The sequence below is a fragment of the Microcaecilia unicolor genome, chromosome 2, assembly GCF_901765095.1.
Source record: "Microcaecilia unicolor chromosome 2, aMicUni1.1, whole genome shotgun sequence".
Taxonomy (NCBI): Eukaryota; Metazoa; Chordata; class Amphibia; order Gymnophiona; family Siphonopidae; genus Microcaecilia; species Microcaecilia unicolor.
Window position 1 is genome coordinate 108,800,269 of NC_044032.1, and position 19,700 is coordinate 108,819,968.

The following is a 19,700-nucleotide window of genomic DNA, read 5'->3' on the forward strand; positions in this document are numbered from 1 at the left end:
TCAGGTCCGTCTGCTCCTGAGGATGCCCCGCCCGCGCGCCTGGCGCTCCCCGATTGGTGCCTCGTAGTGACAGATGCCAGCCTGAAGGGCTGGGGCGCACATTGCCAGGGGAAGCATGCCCAGGGTCTGTGGACGCCCGATGAGTCGGAGTGGTCTACCAACCGCCTGGAGTTGAAAGTGGTGTTTCTGGCCCTTCTGGCCTTTCAAGTGACCCTGGAAGGATTGGCTGTCCAAGTGATGTCGGACAACACGACAGCAGTGGCCTACATAAATCGACAAGCCGGAACTCAGTGCAGAGCTCTAGCCGCGCAGGCCGAACAAATTTGCCACTGGGCCGAGCTGCATCTACAGTCCCTGTCAGCAGCTCACTTTGCAGGTCAGAGCAACGTGCAAGCCGACTATCTAAGCAGGCATCAGATCGATCCAGCGGAGTGGGAACTAGCAGACGATGTATTCCTGCAGATATGTGCCAAATGGGGCAAGCCAGTGATGGATCTTATGGCGACCAGTTCCAATGCCAAAGTCCCGTGCTTCTTCAGCAGACGGAGGGATCCTCGCTCTGCCGGGTTGGATGCCTTGGCTCAACCCTGGCCCCTGGGCTTGCTGTATGTCTTCCCTCCGTGGCCCTTGATAGGGCGAGTGCTCCTGCGGATTCGGCTGCATCCAGGAGAAGTGGTGCTCATCGCCCCGGATTGGCCCAGGAGGCCTTGGTATGCGGACCTCCGACAGATGTTGTTGGAGGCTCCTTTTCCGTTACCTCTGGTTCCGCACCTGTTGTCACAGGGTCTGGTGGCCATGGAGGACGCCTGCCGTTTTGGTCTTATGGCTTGGCAATTGAGAGGGCGCAATTGAGAGACAAAGGCTACTCAAATAAGGTAATTTCCACTCTCCTGCAGGCCCGTAAGCGCTCCACTTTCATGGCTTATGCCAGGATTTGGCGCCAGTTTGAAGTCTGGTGTGGTTCAAGAGCGCTTTCTCCGTTGCGGGCTCCTGTCTCGCCGATTCTGGACTTTTTGCAGGATGGTGTACACAAAGGCTTGGCCTATAATTCCCTGTGGGTGCAAGTGGCAGCATTGGCCTCCCTGCGTGGCAAGGTTGAAGGCGTGTCCTTAGCTGCTCATCCAGATGTGGCACGGTTTCTTAGAGGGGTGCTTCGGCTCCGTCCTCCCATGCTGGCACCTTGTCCAGCTTGGAACCTGGGGTTAGTATTGAAGGCCCTTCAGTGGGCTCCCTTTGAACCGCTTCGGCGTGCTTCAGAGAAAGATTTGACACTGAAGGCCGTCTTTTTAGTGGCCATTACCTCGGCAAGGCGGGTGTCGGCTCCAGGCGCTGTCCTGTAGAGACTCTTTTCTGCAATTCTCAGAGTCAGGGGTCACGGTTCGGACCGTGCCTTCCTTCATGCCTAAGGTGGTTTCAGCGTTTCACCTAAACCAGCTTGTTTTTCTTCCCTCATTTGTTGAGGAGGAGTTTCCAGATTCATTTGGGCAGTTGCACCTTTTGGATGTGCGCAGGATTCGGTTGCAGTATCTGCGAATTACAAATTCTTTCAGGCCCTCTGATCATCTTTGTGTGCTGTTTGCAGGTCCTCGCAGAGGGTCTTCAGCGTCTAAAACCACTATTGCCCATTGGCTCAAAGAAGCTATCTTTTCAGCATATCTGCTGTGTGGCCGGGCTCCGCCTGCAGCCTTTAAGGCACACTCCACAAGAGCGATTTCCTCTTCCTGGGCGGAAAATGGAGCACTATCTCTTCAGGAGATTTGCAGTGCTGCAACATGGGCTTCTAAGCTCTCTTTCGCCCGACATTACAGGCTGGATGTGGCTGCCAGGAGGGATGCACGTTTTGGAGCACAGGTGCTTGCGCGTGGTGTGGCTTGTTCCCACCCTATTTAGGGATTGTTTTGTTACATCCCATACGTAATGGCTTCATCTGCTTGATGACAAGGAAGGGAAAATTAGGTTCTTATCTTGGTAATTTTCTTTCCTTTAGTCATAGCAGATGAAGCCATGAGCCCTCCCTGTATGATTGTCTGTATTGCAGTGATTCTGATTTCAGGTGCTGCTGTTGTTTCCTGAAGTTATATTCCTTCCTTGGGGAGTCGGAAAACAGTCTTCAGGATTCTTGTTACATTTATAGGAGGATGAGTTCATTCCCTCCAGTTCATGTTTTGGAAGGATGAGTTTATTCCCTCCAGGAGGATGCAAGTATTCCCTCCATTTATACAACGTGGAGGACGAGTTTATTCCCTCCAGGAGGATGCAAGTATTCCCTCCTTTTTTGAGTTCATGCCCTTGTTAAGGGGCCATCGTTCGCTGTGAGGAAAGTTCATGTTAGTCCCATTGCGGTTTGCCATACTGCTTTGGAAGCTTCAAATACTGAAGAGTTAGCTGGCCATGAGACACTGTGAAAAGTTGAGTGCTCTCTATCTCCCCCTACTGGTTGATGGACACAACCCATACGTAATGGCTTCATCTGCTATGACTAAAGGAAAGAAAATTACCAAGGTAAGAACCTAATGAGCAAGTAGTAAACCCTGGCATGCACTAAAGACTTTTTTCCCCCGACGATGGTAGCAGCTAACGAACACGGAATGCAGATGAGCAAATTGTGTAGAAACCCTATTGTAATGAGATGCACTAACCTTTTCTGATTGCCTTAATGCTGTAAAATCTAACGAGAGGTCTGTACCTCTCATCGGGGCTGTGCGGGATAGAAAAACTGCTAGAAAAGTAACAAAATAAATAGTTCTCCAATTTAAAAAAAAAAAAATGTGTATTTTGGCTGTCTTCCCCCCCCCAAGACGCTGCGCCGCCTACCCCCTCCGATGTGGCACGACAGTGCAGTTGAGGACGCCCATTAAAAAAAAGTCCATTTTGGCCATCATTCCCCCCCTCCCCTAACGCAATAATAAAACGTCTTTTTTGGCAGTGCACCCGCAGGGAATTATAGGCCAAGCCTTTGTGTACACCATCCTGCAAAAAGTCCAGAATCGGTGAGACTGGTTATCCTCCTACCACCAGGTCTCAGTAATGCTTCACTCAGCTGAGAGAACTGGAAGTCCCTGAGCCAATCACAACGCGTTTAGCAGAGATTTGTTAGGAACTGGGCAACATTCTGGGGAAGGGGGAGCTATTCCGAAAGGATGGGCTCCACCCTTAACCAGGGTGGGACCAGGCTGCTGGCGTCAGCATTTAAAAAGGAGATAGAGCAGCTTTTAAACTAGAAATGGGGGGAAGGCCGACAGTCGCTCAAAAGCGCATGGTTTGGTAAAAGGTATCTTGCAAAGATACCTCACAAACAGAGAAGATAGGGTTTCTGGATAGTGAGGTTGCACAGCAGACCGTGGTAGGCCAGGTGCCCTTAAATACAACTAAAGATCAGACAAAAGATGGCAAATCAATAGTGTCAGGTACTAAGCATCATGCAAATAGGAACGACAAACATACTCTGAAATGTCTATATGCAAATGCTAGGAGTCTAAGAAATAAGATGGGAGAGTTGGAATATATTGCACTAAATGAAAAATTGGATATAATAGGCATTACTGAGACCTGGTGGAAGGAGGATAACCAGTGGGACACTGTCATACCGGGGTTCAAAGTATATCGTAGTGATAAGGTGGACCGGACTGGTGGAGGGGTAGCATTGTATATTAACGAGAGCCTTGACTCAGATAGATTACAAATTCAGCAGGACACAAGTCACACCTTTGAATCATTGTGGGTTGAAATTCCATGTATAAAAGGGAAAAAAACGGTGATAGGAGTGTACTACCGTCCGCCTCGCCAGGACAAGCAGGTAGACACAGAAATGATAAAAGAAATCAGAGACGCGAACAGAATGGGCAATGTGATAATAATGGGTGACTTCAATTATCCAAATATAGACTGGGTAAATGTAACATCGGGACACGTTACAGAGGTACAATTCCTTGATGAAATCAAGGACAGCTTTATGGAGCAGCTGGTGCAGGAGCCAATGAGAGAAGGAAAAATTCTAGACGGTCCTTAGTGAAGCGCATGATCTGGTGAGGGACGTTATGTGACTGGGGCCGCTTGATAACAGTGATCATAATATGATCAGTTTTGATATCGACCTTGAAGTAACTGTCCACAGAAAGTCAAATACATTAGCGTTTAACTTTAAAAAAGGAGACTATGATAAAATGAGAAGAACGGTAAAAAAAAAACTTAGGGGGGCAACTGAGAGGGTAAAAACTGTACAACAGGCATGGACGCTGTTCAAAAATACCATCCTGGAGGCCCAGGCCATACATATTCCGCGAACTAGAAAAGAAAGACGGAAGTCCAAAAGACAGCCGGCCTGGTTGAAAAGTGAGGTGAAGGAAGCTATTAGGGCTAAAAGAAACGCCTTCAGAAAATGGAAGAAGGAACCGTCTGAAAATAACAAGAAGCAGCATAAGGAGTATCAATGCAAATGCAAGGCGCAGATAAAGAAGGCCAAGAGGGATTACGAAAAAAAGATAGCATTAGAGGCAAAAAAACACAGTAAAAAAATTTTTCGGTATATTAAAAGCAGGAAGCCGGCAAAGGAATCGGTTGGGCCGCTGGATGACTGAGGGGTAAAAGGGACGATCAAGGAAGACAAAGACGTAGCGGAGAGACTGAATGAATTCTTTGCTTCAGTCTTCACCGAGGAAGATTTGGGTGGGATACCGGTGTCGGAAATGGTATTTCAAGCGGATGAGTCAGAAAAACTTACTGACTTCACGGTAAACCTGGAGGACGTAATGGGGCAGTTCAGCAAACTGAAGAGTAGCAAATCTCCTGGACCGGATGGTATTCATCCTAGAGTACTGATAGAACTGAAAATGAGCTTGCAGAGCTACTGCTAGTGATATGCAACTTATCCTTAAAATCGAGCTTGGTACCGGAAGATTGGAGGGTGGCCAATGTAACACCGATTTTTTTAAAAAGGCTCCAGGGGAGATCCGGGAAATTATAGACCGGTGAGTCTGACGTCAGTGCCGGGGAAAATGGTAGAGGCTATTATTAAAAACAAAATTACAGAGCACATCCGAGGACATGGATTACTGAGACCGAGTCAGCACGGCTTTTGTGTGGGGAAATCTTGCCTGACCAATTTACTTCAATTCTTTGAAGGAGTAAACAAACATGTGGACAAAGGGGAACCGGTTGATATTGTGTATCTGGATTTCCAAAAGGTGTTTGACAAGGTGCCTCATGAAAGGCTACAGAGGAAATTGGAGGGTCATGGGATAGGAGGAAATGTCCTATTGTGGATTAAAAACTGGTTGAAGGATAGGAAACAGAGAGTGGGGTTAAATGGGCAGTATTCACAATGGAGAAGGGTAGTTAGTGGGGTTCCTCAGGGGTCTGTGCTAGGACCGCTGCTTTTTAATATATTTATAAATGATTTAGAGATGGGAGTAACTAGCGAGGTAATTAAATTTGCTGATGACACAAAGTTATTCAAAGTCATTAAATTGCGACAGGATTGTGAAAAATTACAAGAGGACCTTACAAGACTGGGAGACTGGGCGGCTAAATGGCAGATGATGTTTAATATGAGCAAGTGCAAGGTGATGCATGTGGGAAAAAAGAACCCGAATTATAGCTACGTCATGCAAGGTTCCACGTTAGGAGTTACGGACCAAGAAAGGGATCTGGGTGTCGTCGTCGATAATACACTGAAACCTTCTGCTCAGTGTGCTGCTGCAACTAGGAAAGCGAATAGAATGTTGGGTATTATTAGGAAAGGTATGGAAAACAGGTGTGAGGATGTTATAATGCCATTGTATCGCTCCATGGTGCGACCGCACCTTGAGTATTGTGTTCAATTCTGGTCGCCGCATCTCAAGAAAGATATAGTAGAATTGGAAAAGGTGCAGAGAAGGGCGACTAAAATGATAGCGGGGATGGGACGACTTCCCTATGAAGAAATATTAAGGAGGCTAGGGCTATTCAGCTTGGAGAAGAGACGGCTGAGGGGAGACATGATAGAGGTATATAACATAATGAGTGGAGTGGAACAGGTGGATGTGAAGTGTCCACGCTTTCCAAAAATACTAGGACTAGGGGGCATGCGATGAAACTACAGTGTAGTAAATTTAAAACAAATCGGAGAAAATTTTTCTTCACCCAACGTATAATTAAACTCTGGAATTCGTTGCCGGAGAAAGTGGTGTGAAGGCGGTTATATTAGCAGAGTTTAAAAAGGGGTTGGACGGTTTCCTAAAGGACAAGTCCATAAACCGCTACTAAATGGACTTGGGAAAAATCCACAATTCCAGGAATAACATGTATAGAATGTTTGTACGTTTGGGACGCTCGCTAGGTGACCTTGACCTGGATTGGCCGCTGTAGTGGACAGGATGCTGGGCTCGATGGACCCTTGGTCTTTTCCCAGTGTAGCATTACTTATGTACTTACAGTGGGGGAAATAAGTATTTGATCCCTTGCTGATTTTGTAAGTTTGCCCACTGACAAAGACATGAGCAGCCCATAATTGAAGGGTAGGTTATTGGTAACAGTGAGAGATAGCACATCACAAATTAAATCCGGAAAATCACATTGTGGAAAGTATATGAATTTATTTGCATTCTGCAGAGGGAAATAAGTATTTAATCCCTCTGGCAACAAGACCTAATACTTGGTGGCAAAACCCTTGTTGGCAAGCACAGCGGTCAGACGTCTTCTGTAGTTGATGATGAGGTTTGCACACATGTCAGGAGGAATTTTGGTCCACTCCTCTTTGCAGATCATCTCTAAATCATTAAGAGTTCTGGGCTGTCGCTTGGCAACTCGCAGCTTCAGCTCCCTCCATAAGTTTTCAATGGGATTAAGGTCTGGTGACTGGCTAGGCCACTCCATGACCCTAATGTGCTTCTTCCTGAGCCACTCCTTTGTTGCCTTGGCTGTATGTTTTGGGTCATTGTCGTGCTGGAAGACCCAGCCACGACCCATTTTTAAGGCCCTGGCGGAGGGAAGGAGGTTGTCACTCAGAATTGTACGGTACATGGCCCCATCCATTCTCCCATTGATGCGGTGAAGTAGTCCTGTGCCCTTAGCAGAGAAACACCCCCAAAACATAACATTTCCACCTCCATGCTTGACAGTGGGGACGGTGTTCTTTGGGTCATAGGCAGCATTCTCTTCCTCCAAACACGGCGAGTTGAGTTCATGCCAAAGAGCTCAATTTTTGTCTCATCTGACCACAGCACCCTTCTCCCAATCACTCTCGGCATCATCCAGGTGTTCACTGGCAAACTTCAGACGGGCCGTCACATGTGCCTTCCGGAGCAGGGGGACCTTGCGGGCACTGCAGGATTGCAATCCGTTATGTCGTAATGTGTTACCAATGGTTTTCGTGGTGACAGTGGTCCCAGCTGCCTTGAGATCATTGACAAGTTCCCCCCTTGTAGTTGTAGGCTGATTTCTAACCTTCCTCATGATCAAGGATACCCCACGAGGTGAGATTTTGCGTGGAGCCCCAGATCTTTGTCGATTGACAGTCATTTTGTACTTCTTCCATTTTCTTACTATGGCACCAACAGTTGTCTCCTTCTCGCCCAGCGTCTTACTGATGGTTTTGTAGCCCATTCCAGCCTTGTGCAGGTGTATGATCTTGTCCCTGACATCCTTAGACAGCTCCTTGCTCTTGGCCATTTTGTAGAGGTTAGAGTCTGACTGATTCACTGAGTCTGTGGACAGGTGTCTTTCATACAGGTGACCATTGCCGACAGCTGTCTGTCATGCAGGTAACGAGTTGATTTGGAGCATCTACCTGGTCTGTAGGGGCCAGATCTCTTACTGGTTGGTGGGGGATCAAATACTTATTTCCCTCTGCAGAATGCAAATAAATTCATATACTTTCCACAATGTGATTTTCCGGATTTAATTTGTGATGTGCTATCTCTCACTGTTACCAATAACCTACCCTTCAATTATGGGCTGCTCATGTCTTTGTCAGTGGGCAAACTTACAAAATCAGCAAGGGATCAAATACTTATTTCCCCCACTGTATGTGATTGGCTCAGAGACTTCCAGGTCTATCAGCTGAGTGAAGCACTGCCAAAAAAGACGTTTTTATTATTGTGGGGGGGGGGGGGGGGGGGGGGAGGATGACGGCCAAAATGGGTGCTTTTTTTTTTCGATGGGCGCCCATTTTGACTGTCATTCCCCCCGCAATAATAAAAACGTCTTTTTTGGCAGTGCTTCACTCAGCTGAGACCTGGAAGTCCCTGAGCCAATAACAACGCTTTTAGCATAGCTAAATGCACTGTGATTGGCTCAGGGACTTCCAGGTCTCTCAGCTGAGTGAAACACTGCCAAAAAAGATGTTTTTATTATTGCGGGGGGAATGACAGTCAAAATGGATGGGTTTTTTTGGGATGGGCGTCCTCTACTGCACTCGAGCCGCATCGGAGGGGGTGAGTAGCGCGGCGTCTTTGGGCAGCACAGGGAGGTGTATTTGGCATGCACAGAGCAGCCAGCATAACGCTTGGCTGCTCTGCGCATGCTCGACTGGCCAATTGTCCGACTGTTTAACAATGGAATAGAGAATGCAAGAGAGCTACAACGAGCAGTTCATTTGCATTCCCTTTCCTTAATGCATGCCCGTTCCTTACCGATTTGCTAAGGGAAGGGCTCTTAACGATTGTTAGTGCATCTGGCCCCCAGTATGTCAACACTTATGTTCTTAAATTAGGAGTGTCTATGCTGAGGAGATGTCCTGCATTTATCTCCATGTGCCAGGAGGTGGGGAACCAGTACAGCAGAATAGTGAAACTGGGTGCATTTTCTGTTTTATGTATCTGTCTATCGTTACACATTGTGGATGCTTACAGTGTTGGATTAGTGCATTTGTTCTTAGTTTCCAAGCATATATCTTATCTGCACATTTTGTGGTGTCTCTATGTTTGAGAGTAACAGGCAATTAAACAAAGCAAGCTTATGGAAAACCAAAGGGCCACTCCCTCCTCCTTCCAGGCACAATCCTCCCGCAGAAGTACCCCTCTGATCCAAGCTAATAGTACACATGAATTTGCATGCTATTAGCTTTGATCATAGGGGTGTTATTGCCCTGCACTAATTTTAGAGTGCTGTTCAGAACAGCATGAGGTTTTTGATCATCTGCACATGAGTTCTGGTTATATTTGAGAAAAGTCTCTGACACAGAAGCTCCAATGATCAGTTCCCTGTGGTGTTCCAAACAGCACTGTAAAATTAGTGCTGAGGAATAACTCCCCTATGATCGAAGCTAATAGAATGCAAATTTAGGCATGCTGTTAGCTTTGATCATGGGGGTACTTCTGGGGGGGGGGGGGGGGGGGATTGTGCTTGGGCATGCGCTTAAGGCATGATCCTCCCACAGAAGTTTTTTTGACAGGTCTGGGCTGTCAAAATTAAAAAAAAAAAAAAAAGCCTGGACCTGTCGAATATAACCAAGTCAGACCTCCAGACTTTCTTCCCCCCCCCCCCCCCCCCAAGTACCTTGAAATGACGGAGGAGGGAGTAGCACTCCCTTCTCATTTCAGGGCCACCTCCAAAATGGTGACTCCCTGCCCTACCCATTGCATCCTGGGATGCGCTGGGCAAGGCTTTCCTACCATATAAGGGAGAAATTATCTTAGGGGGTTCACAATGTACAAGAAGTAAGCATTCTTTAGTGGAAAGAAATCATAGAACAAAGGGTTATGATAATGAGACTCAAACAGGGTAGATGAGGAGAAACAGAAGGAATATTTATTCACAGAAAAGGAGGTGGATGCATGGAATAGCCTCTTGGTGGTGGTAGTAGTATTAGAGACAAAGCATGTTAGTTCAAGAAAGCATGGAATGTGTAACAGAGGCTCCTTAACCCATTAGTGTCCAATGATCCCATATGGGCACTTATTATGGGAACATAGGGCACTAATGGGTTAATTGAGAGGGAATGAAGACTAAGCCACAGGTCAAGTGAGCTCTACAGTACTGCCAACACACACACACACACAGTGGATCCAAAAAAGGTCCTCTCACAGATGGTGTTTTCCTAAACCAGGTCTGCGTCAGGGGTCTACAATTTCCAATCAAAAGATAATCTTGCAGATAACACACAGTAAACTTTCCCGCTAACTGAGAAATCACATCAGAATGCTGTTAGGCAACCTATTCCGTAAACATCGGGTGTACCAAAATGGATAACGGAAATTGTAGACCCCTGACGCAGGCCTTTATGGCCGAAACACGACTCGTGTCGGATCCACTGTGTGTGTGTGTTGGCTTTTGTTTCTCCTGTGGAGAGATCACCCTCTGTTGGTGTTGGCTTCCTCTACAGTACTGCAACAGAATGGACAATGTGTAGACCAGTTGAGCCCAGTGGTATCTATCTGTAGTCATAACATAGTCAAACGCATGAATAACAGGCTGAATGTTATAAATGTGAACTCTGCCCTAGCAGCCTTATGAAATACCCACCTGAAACTATATGTATATTTAATGCATTTTACAGTGCAGGTGTCTTGCTTGTTGCAACAGTTGTCTGAACTGCATTTTCTAAAGTAGTATCAAGGTAATTGTAATTAGTGACAAAGCAAATGTTTTTTCATGCTTAGTTAAGTAAATTGAAACAGGGGTTTGTTTGTTTTTTTTTATTGATCCAAGTGGGTTTTGTTGCTCATTTTCTACTGTTCCCTTATTGCTGTAGATTTTATTTATGTTAAGTAGGAGGTATTGATTTTCTTCTTTTCATTAATTACATAAAGTATGTTACTATGTAAAGTATGTTACTATGTAATGTAGCAAGATAGAAGTCAATGCATGGAAAGAGATTTCCACTTGATACAGCATTCTACAGTGCTACAGCCTATTTCTCAGTTGTTGAGGTCAGATTTTGAATGTGGCTACAGTGACTAATGCTCGGAGTTGAAGAAGCTCCCATGGCTGTACTAGTGATAAAGTCTGTGTGTTAGTTTAAATGTTACTTCTATTCCCTCATCAACCAGTTGGATTGGATCTACAGGTTTTTTTTTTGTTTGTTTTGCATGTAAAATTCTCAATTGCATTTTAATACATTTTTGTTTCACTGTTGGATTCTCATTTTCTAAAATACTCAACTCTGCTGTGCTTAGATTCTGGCCCACAGTTTGTTTTCAGATTCTCCTTTCACATGAATCATGGGTTATATCACATATATAAACTGCATTGTAAAGTAATATTAGTAGTCTTGGAATTAATAAATAATGGAGCATGTGGATTCCTGTTCTGCTGCAGTCTTTGGATTAACCATAGGAATTCTTCCCAACCCTGTTCTGGAAACCCCCCACATCCAGTGGGGTTTTGAATATTATCTCTCAGGAGTATGTCAAGGTATAGTTAGCTGATGATGAAGTGGTCTGGACCAGAAGCAAACATGCATAAGCCAAAGGACGTCTAGAAGACTCTGGCTGGACCAGGCAGATATCTTCTGCCTCCACAGGTAGACTTTCCCTTGAATTGGGTCTGCAGGGGCTGGCAACCAGCAGGCCTTAAACAGGAGAGGACAGGCGGAGTGCAGGAAGAGGAGTTGGAACCTCAACAAGACAAAGCCAAAGAACAGTAGAAGTTGGCAGGTTTGACAGTCTGGACCATGGTGTAATTCAGGCAGGTGTAGCCCTAGATAAATCTTTAGGGAATCTTGCTTTCTCCAGATATGGAGATTTGCATGAGTCCTGAGGGTTCCTCTTGCAGTGCTGAGAGAGAAGATATGGTTGATAGACCTATTATGCTTGAGCATAAAATTTGACATGTATTCAAGGGGAGGATGAGGTATTAATAGTGGAGTATATATTGACAATAGCTTTCTATGACTGGTCCCCAAAAGTTTAAAGATACACTCAGGAGTATTGGAGGGAATTAACAACAGACTTCAAGATCAATCTCTAGCAGATTACCTAAAACTGTGGAGGCTAGCAGACTGGTAAGGTCCAAAGTAATAACTTCAGACTCATAGTTGGTTATTTGCCTGTTTGTGTTCTCTGAGGACAAGCAGGCCATCTGTATTATCACATCTGGTTAACATCATCCGACGGAGCCTGGTACAGACACTGCCTAGCATATATAGCTATTAGAAAATTATAGCAGCATCCCACTGCTCATGTATGGGTGCCTTCTCATCTGATGTGCGAGCACAGGTTCCTCAGTGGGGGGGTTTTCTGTTGAACTGAGAGGTCATGTGTTCAGCACGTATTAACATATTTTTTCAGTGCTTTCTCTCTCCTTTTTTTAATAGTTTTTAGTTTCAGTATCTTCCCCTTTTCAAGTTTTCTTTCTTTTTTGCATGACCCTATAGGCCTGAGCACCGATCACAATTTGAGCCTTGCCCTTTGTTATTTATTTATGTATTCTTGTATCCCACTGTTATCCAAAAAGAAGTTTCAGTTCAAAGTGGCTTACAAATTACATTCTGGTTTACAGTTGCAGTATTGGTTTACATTTTATAATTCAGTTGAGACTTTTGGTGATGCTTACTGTTATAGTTTACCTTTTCGTTGGGGCTTACAAGGATAGTTTGTGGTTAGCAATCGGAATAGACATCAATAGCTAGTTTATTTGTTGTAGAACTTTTTTAAAAGAGGTGTGTGTTCATTTCTTTTCTAAATAAAAGATTGATACTTCTTGTGATCTTTGGTATTGAATTCCACCATTAGCCCAGGTAGTTAAAACTGACCATGTAGATAGATTTGTATGTTATATTTCTACAGTTGGGTAGGTGAAGAAGTAGGTAGCTTCTGGTTTCTGGGCTTGCATTTCTTGGGGATAGTTCTACCAAGTCAGTCATGTATTCTGGAGAGAAATCAAATAGTATTTTGTAGATGATGGTGCTTGCTTTGAAGAACAGTCTTGTCTTGATTGACAGCCAATGTAGTGTTTAAAGTAGTGGGGTAGCTTTCATATTTTGACTTCTTGAAAATTAGCCTTGCCACCGTGTTTTGGACAGTTTGCAATGATTTCAGTGCACTTTCCTTGCAACCGATATATACTGCATTGCAGTAGTCTAGTTGTGAAAGTATCATTGATTCTGCTGTTAACAGGAATGATTGTCTAGGAAAGTAGTCTCTGATCTTTCTCAGTTTCCATAGTGTTCTGAAGCATTTTTTTTGTTACTGCTGATATTTGACTGTCTAGTGTTAGTTGTTTGTCAAGAATGATTCCCAGTATTTTTAATTGTGTTTCAATTTGGTATGTTTGGTGGTTTATTTTGAAATTTTGGTGGGTTGTAGGATTATGCGGGCTTTACAGTACCAGGAATTTCATTTTGTCTCTGCTTAATTTGAGTTTGAAAGTTTCTGCCCAGTTTTCCGTAATGTCCATACCTGTTTTGACTTTCTTCATTATTTCTGTGATGTTGTTGAAAGGTATGTAAATGGTGACATAGATGAATGGGTTAAAACCCATGAACTCTAGTTTCTGTCTGAGTGGAGCCATCAATACATTGAACAGTGTTGGTGATATTGCTGAGCCCTGTGGTACCCCTCATTTAGAGATTCAGGATGTTGATTGCTAGTTGGACATCTTTACAATGCAGGATTTAGACTTTAGGAAGCCATTGAACTATGCGGCCACTGACTCCTATGTAATCGAGCAGGGTTGTCAGTGTTGTGCGTTCTACTAGGTCGAAAGCATTTGATATGTCGAATTGCATTAATAGTATATTCTGACCTTGGGCTTATTAAGGTTCTGAATTTATCAGAGTGGTTAGGACTGTTTCAGTGCTGTGTTGTGGTCTGAAACCTGATTGGGATTTATGTAGGATTGAAAATTTTGTTAGATATTCTTTTAGTTGGTGTGTTACCAATCCCTACATTGTTTTGGTCGATAGTGGTATTGAGGCCACTGGTCTGTAGTTTTTGAGATCGCTGATCATGTTGGTTGTGCTCTTAGAGATTGTCTTTTGGGAATTGTCCTTCTGCTAGCATGTATGTGATATGTTTGGTGATGCATTTGATGAACCAGTCTGGTGGGTTTTTTATTGTGTGGTTGGAGCATTTGTCTAGCAGACAATTTAGCGTGTGGTTGGAGCATTTGTCTAGCAGACAATTTAGCGTGTGCTTATTTGATCAGTAGTGTTTTTACTGTACTCATTTTGGGGTATTCGAAAGCGGACCAAATTTTGTCCGCCATGATGTGGGTGGTGTTGGTTTCACAGTCTTGTAGGTAGTCTGTGATGGATGTTTGTGGTATCACGAGGTTGGATCTTGTCTTTGCTATTTTTTGTTTGAAGTGTTGAGCTAGCTCGTTCGCTGTAGGTGATGTCAGTTGACGCTAGTGTGTCCTGTTTTTTTCAATAGGTTGTTCATGAGTTCCAATATTTTTTTCGTGGTGTTCTGTTCTGGATTTGTGTATGTGTCGTAGTGTTCCACTTTGGCTTTCTTTATATTCTGTTTGTATGTTCTTATAGCTTTTCTCCATGTGTCTTTGTTTATTTCTGTTTTGTTTTTGGCCCATTTTCTTTTTAGTCTCCACAGCTTTTTCATGTGCAGTAGCTCATCGTTGAACCAGGGACTTGGGTGCTTTTTATTTCTTATTTTTTTGTTTAAGTGGTGCTGTTTTGTGCAGTGTATTTTTTTCGCATGTTTCATCCCAGTTCCTCATAAAATGAATGTTTGGTTCTAGGTTGTTATGATCAGTCTATACTGTTTTCCAGAAGGTGTGGTTGTCCACCTTCACTCTGGTCATGAGTGTATGTGGTGATGATGGTTTTCTGTTCTTTCCATTCACTTCCATTGTAGTGTAAAAGTGAGCGTGCTGTGATCTGACCATAGTACCTCTTCCCATTTGTGGTTTATTGTATGATTGTTGTTTTCTGGTAACCTGTGGGCTAGCAAGTCCAGTAGGTGACCTTTTGTAGGGGGTGTGGTGCCTTTTGCTGTTGTGACTCTCCATTGGTTTAGGAAGTTCACTAGGATTTTGGTGTTGGTGTCGTTCTGTTGTCTGGGTGCAGATTGATGTCGCCAATTAGGACATTTTGTTGGTTTGTTCAGGTGTTTGATGCAAAGGCCATGAAGTCGTCTTGAGCGTTTGTCCAACTGCCTGGGGGTTGGTAGAACAGTACGATACATAGTTGGCTTCCTAGTTGTGTCTGTGATTTTTGCATGCCAGGATTTCGATCACTGAGGATAAATGTTTAGTGACAGGCTCAACAGTGAAGGTTAACTTGTATATTATTGCGACTCCCCTTGCTTTCTTTTTGTTCTGGTTTATTCAGATTGTTTTGTATAGGTCCAGCAGTATTGGGTTGTCTTCTAGGTGTAGCCATGTTTCTGTTATGAGTAGTAATCCTATTTTTTCCGTTTTGATCCAGTCTCTAAGTATGGCTGTTTTGTTGACTTCCGATTGTGCGTTTATATATCCTACGGGTATCTTGATGTATGTATTGTAACTGATTTTGTTGTGTTTGATAGTATGAGTGGTCTCTGTTTTTGGATTGTGATCTTGTTGTGTGTTGTTCTGGCTTGACTTTTTGTTGTAGGTCATTGGTTTTGATTCTAGTTTGTTGTGGAGGTTGTATTTTGGTACTTCAATTGATGGTGGGGTCTTCATTTATTAGTTATGCATGTGGGGATATTGCTGCATTCATTTGGTGCTCCCGCTATTATCCCTGTTATCCATATTATCATCATGTAATAGGTAGCCCATGTTCTTAGGTTTGCCATTTTAAGGTTCGTTTGGGCACGGTGAGCTTCCTGTCGGAGGTCCTGAAGTGGATCCTATTTAGGTACCCTCTGGTTATTCACCTAAAGGGTTGGGTGACTGGTCTTGAGGCTGAGTGGGAGGGTGGTTTCAGAGCTCACCTCGCTGCAGCCATCTTACTTCCATAAGTCTCATATCACCACACTGGCTCAGTACGTATTAGGTTTTGGGACAGTAGCAGTAGTATATGATCCTTCATAGCATTAGGAATTATGTCCTCAAGGGTCTTTTCACATGCCTCAGATGGCAGAAGCTATTTCTGTGCTGGTGGCAAGCGATTGGGGAGCAGTCCCACTTCTAGCAGGTAGGAGATAGAATATGATGAGCTCCCTCCGACTGACGTCTGGCACTCAGCGGGTTCTGGGAAAGCACCACCAGCAGCCACCCTCCACTGTCCCCTCCCCCACCAAAAATCCAATTCACCCCTTTAACTCAAAGGATGTAAAGCAGCCAAGCATAAGCAACCTTTCGCTCCATAGAGATGGCGGCTGCGGCAGTGGGCTTCGGCGTGCATGAATTAGCCAGGGAAAAGGGCTGGTTTTATCAGAAAGGTGTTAAATAAGTACATAAGTAATGCCACACTGGGAAAAGACCAAGGGTCCATCAAGCCCAGCATCCTGTCCACGACAGCGGCCAATCCAGGCCAAGGGCACCTGGCAAGCTTCCCAAACGTACAAACATTCTATACATGTTATTCCTGGAATTGTGGATTTTTCCCATTTAGCAGTGTTGTCCTTTAGGAAACCGTCTAACCCCTTTTTAAACTCTGCTAAGCTAACCGCCTTCACCATGTTCTCCGGCAACGAATTCCAGAGTTTAATTATGCGTTGGGTGAAGAAACATTTTCTCAGATTTGTTTAAAATTTACTACACTGTAGTTTCATCGCATGCCCCCTAGTCCTAGTATTTTTGGAATGCGTGAACAGAAGCTTCACATCCACCTGTTCCACTCATTATTTTATATACCTCTATCATATCTCCCCTCAGCCGTCGCTTCTCCAAGCTTGAAAAGCCCTAGCTTCCTTAGTCTTTCTTCATAGGGAAGTCGTCCCATCCCCGCTATCATTCTAGTCGCCCTTCGCTGCACCTTTTCCAATTCTACTATCTTTCTTGAGATGCGGCGACCAGAATTGAACACAATACTCAAGGTGCAGTCGCACCATGGAGCGATACAACGGCATTATAACATCCTCACACCTGTTTTCCGTACCTTTTCTAATAATACCCAACATTCTATTCGCTTTTCTAGCTGCAGCAGCACACTGAGCAGAAGGTTTCAGTGTATTGTTATATCAAGAATCTAATAAACATCATTGTAAAATATGCTACAGTTGTTTCAGCTAAACGTTTTTGCAGTTGTCTGTGGACTCTGTTTTACAAATTCTGTTTTTGGAACGTTCTATTAGATTTTGCTTGGTCTTTCAGATTTTGCCTCGACTTAACAGTACCCTGGAACTTCATTTCTTAACATTGCTTCTGACAGTTGAAACTGCTAGGTGGCAGCATCTAGAAATTTTATCTTTAGCTTTTCCCTGCTTTGTAAGAATGAATTAGGTTCATTTTCAAACGTTCAACAGTTGCTGAGAGGAGCCTAGTGGTTGTCACAACCCGTGAAGTTAGGGGGTATCAGAATATTTGTTCATCTCTGAAATTGCTTTCTCCTGACTAACTGAAAGCCTAAACATTTTTGGTCCTTATTAACAACTTAACAAAAAAGAAAGGGATGAATCAACTGGAACCCTTTTTAAAAATTGGTGTTAAATTGTCCACCCTCCAGTCATCTGTTACATGCCATAATTGCTGAATTTAACATATTGAAATAAAATAAACAGGAATTTTGCATTAAAACCTGCAGAAAGTTGTCAGCTTGTGGTTATTTAAAGATTCCATGCTTATATTTCATTAGAAAGATTTTCCATGTACCAAAATCATGTAAGTACTTTTTTTTTTCTGAATAAAACTGGAGCTGGGTCCAGTACTGGTGCTCTCTAAGGGATAATAGGTTAATTTATCATGCATTTTATTTTAGATTGTGTGTATATTTCTTTTTATTTTATGAAATTGAAAGAGGTTTTGTTTCATTTCTGTGCACAAGTATGTTGTACTTGCTGCTTTGTAGGTGTATTTGAAATGGTTAATATAATGTAATTATTGTTTTGTTTTGTTTCTTCAGTGATGAGATTGACAAAACCAACCTTATTCACCAATATTCCAGTTACATGTGAAGATGGAGATTTACCAGGTAATGATGATGAACATAGCTAACTGTAAAGAAAAAAAATATTTGGTTAAATATTTTGGAATGACATTGTGTTAATATTCAAACAACATAAGCAAAAGTAAAGATTTTATTAATGATGAAAGTTGTAGGGCTGTACTTTACGAACCTTGGAGGTGTCCCACAGTAGAAAATTTCTGCAGATCAAAGTTGAATATTCCTTTATGCCAGCCCAAAGATGGGCACCAATAGAATAACCCTGGCCTGAATGTCTATGGGCATTTGTCTATTCAGGTATCTGATACACTTCACTCTTTTCCCTGTATTCAAAATTTATCAGTATTGGTCTGTCACTAGATATCCAAACAGAGTGTTTCTCCTTAGGTATTGATACTTCAGTTTTGCTCTTCTTCTCCAGTGCCTGTGTATAACTTAGATATACACACACTTAATCATTGGCTCCCTTTAGCACAATGTAGGTCTAGGTAAAATAACTTTTGGATAAAAAGACCAATTTCTTCTCATAAAGGTTGTGCTGTACCCTTATTAGTATCTTGGGCTTTGGCTAGTGGGAAGAGAAGCTTAGTGTTTCGTTTCACAAATTAAACAAATGACCTTGTTGGACTTTGGTAACCCAGCTGAACCTCCACTGACAATTGAATTCCAGGGCTGGGCGCCGCTGTTTTCAAGGTGGCACTGGAAAAGGAGGGAGTGTACTACCTCCCTCCTCCAACAAAGGTACGGGGGGGGGGGGGGCGGAGAAGAGGGCCGCTAGACTACCGGGTTGGGGGGGGGGGCTTGATTTGCGGCCCACTGAGCCACCAGGGCTTTTGGGAGGGCTGCAAGGGGGGATTGGGGGGACTGGAGTGGGGGTGGTGAGGGTTGGAGTTCCTTCTCCCTGTGGGAGGACTGTATTGGGAGAATGGGAGGCCTGCTAGCATGCAAATTCATGCTGGAGAGGGCTCACCATTCCTCCCCAATGGTCTGCAAACCCTAACGCCAGCTCCGAGCTGGTGTAGGGTTTGCCGCGGACAGCACACCGATGTTTGGCTTTCTGCCCACTGATCATTGGGGAGGAATATGTTTAGCATGCATTTGCATGCCTCTTTCACTAAGGGCCCTGTTTAGCATGCATTTGCATGCTAGTTGCAGTCAGAGCCCGCAGGCGCATTGTTTCATACGCTCGGGGGCTCTGATCATGGGACAGTGGCAAAGCACAGGCATTAGTATGGCGCTAATAGCCTCTAGCACCTGCATTTGCTTTTGCTTCTGATCAACGGCCCATAAGTGATGCTCCTTCCACTGCAGTGTGCCATTGCATTATACTGGGTCATGAGGGGAGTGAATAAAGCTAGCATTAGATATAATCGGAAGGGAAATCTGTAAATAGAGGTGTTATTTATTTGTATTTGATATTTTAACCCTTACTGGGGTAGAGGGGTCAACTCTTTGGTATTAAGTCTGTTGACAAGCCTCTTAAATTGGACAAAAGGCACAACATGTACGACAGTGACCATATGGCCTAAAATTAGCAAGTAGGCTCTGGTTGTGATAGTGCTAATTTTCAGTGATCTAAGTTCTATAACCTGTCCTGTAGCAGAAAAGCTTTGGTTTGGTTTGAACTATTCAGAATAGCCCCTATGAATGAAATGCCATTAATTGGTGTTAATGGCTCACCAATTAAAGTCTTCTACTAACCTATAAATGTACTCACTCTGCTGTTCCCCAGTATCTCTCCACACTCGTCCTTCCCTACACCCCTCCCTGTGCACTCTGCTCCATGGATAAA

The 19,700-nt window shown here is 43.8% G+C and overlaps 1 protein-coding gene across 8 annotated transcripts in view; it reads left to right on the plus strand.

The window, feature by feature from the left end:
- The window catches only part of TRAPPC13 (trafficking protein particle complex 13), a 128,689-nt gene that overhangs the window by 39,126 nt on the left and 69,863 nt on the right, over positions 1-19,700 (plus strand). For all 8 annotated transcript variants that reach the window (XM_030193189.1, XM_030193190.1, XM_030193192.1 and 5 more), the window contains exon 2: positions 17,867-17,935. In XM_030193189.1, coding sequence (XP_030049049.1) covers positions 17,867-17,935 — 69 coding nt within the window. The remainder of the gene's footprint in view (positions 1-17,866; positions 17,936-19,700) is intronic.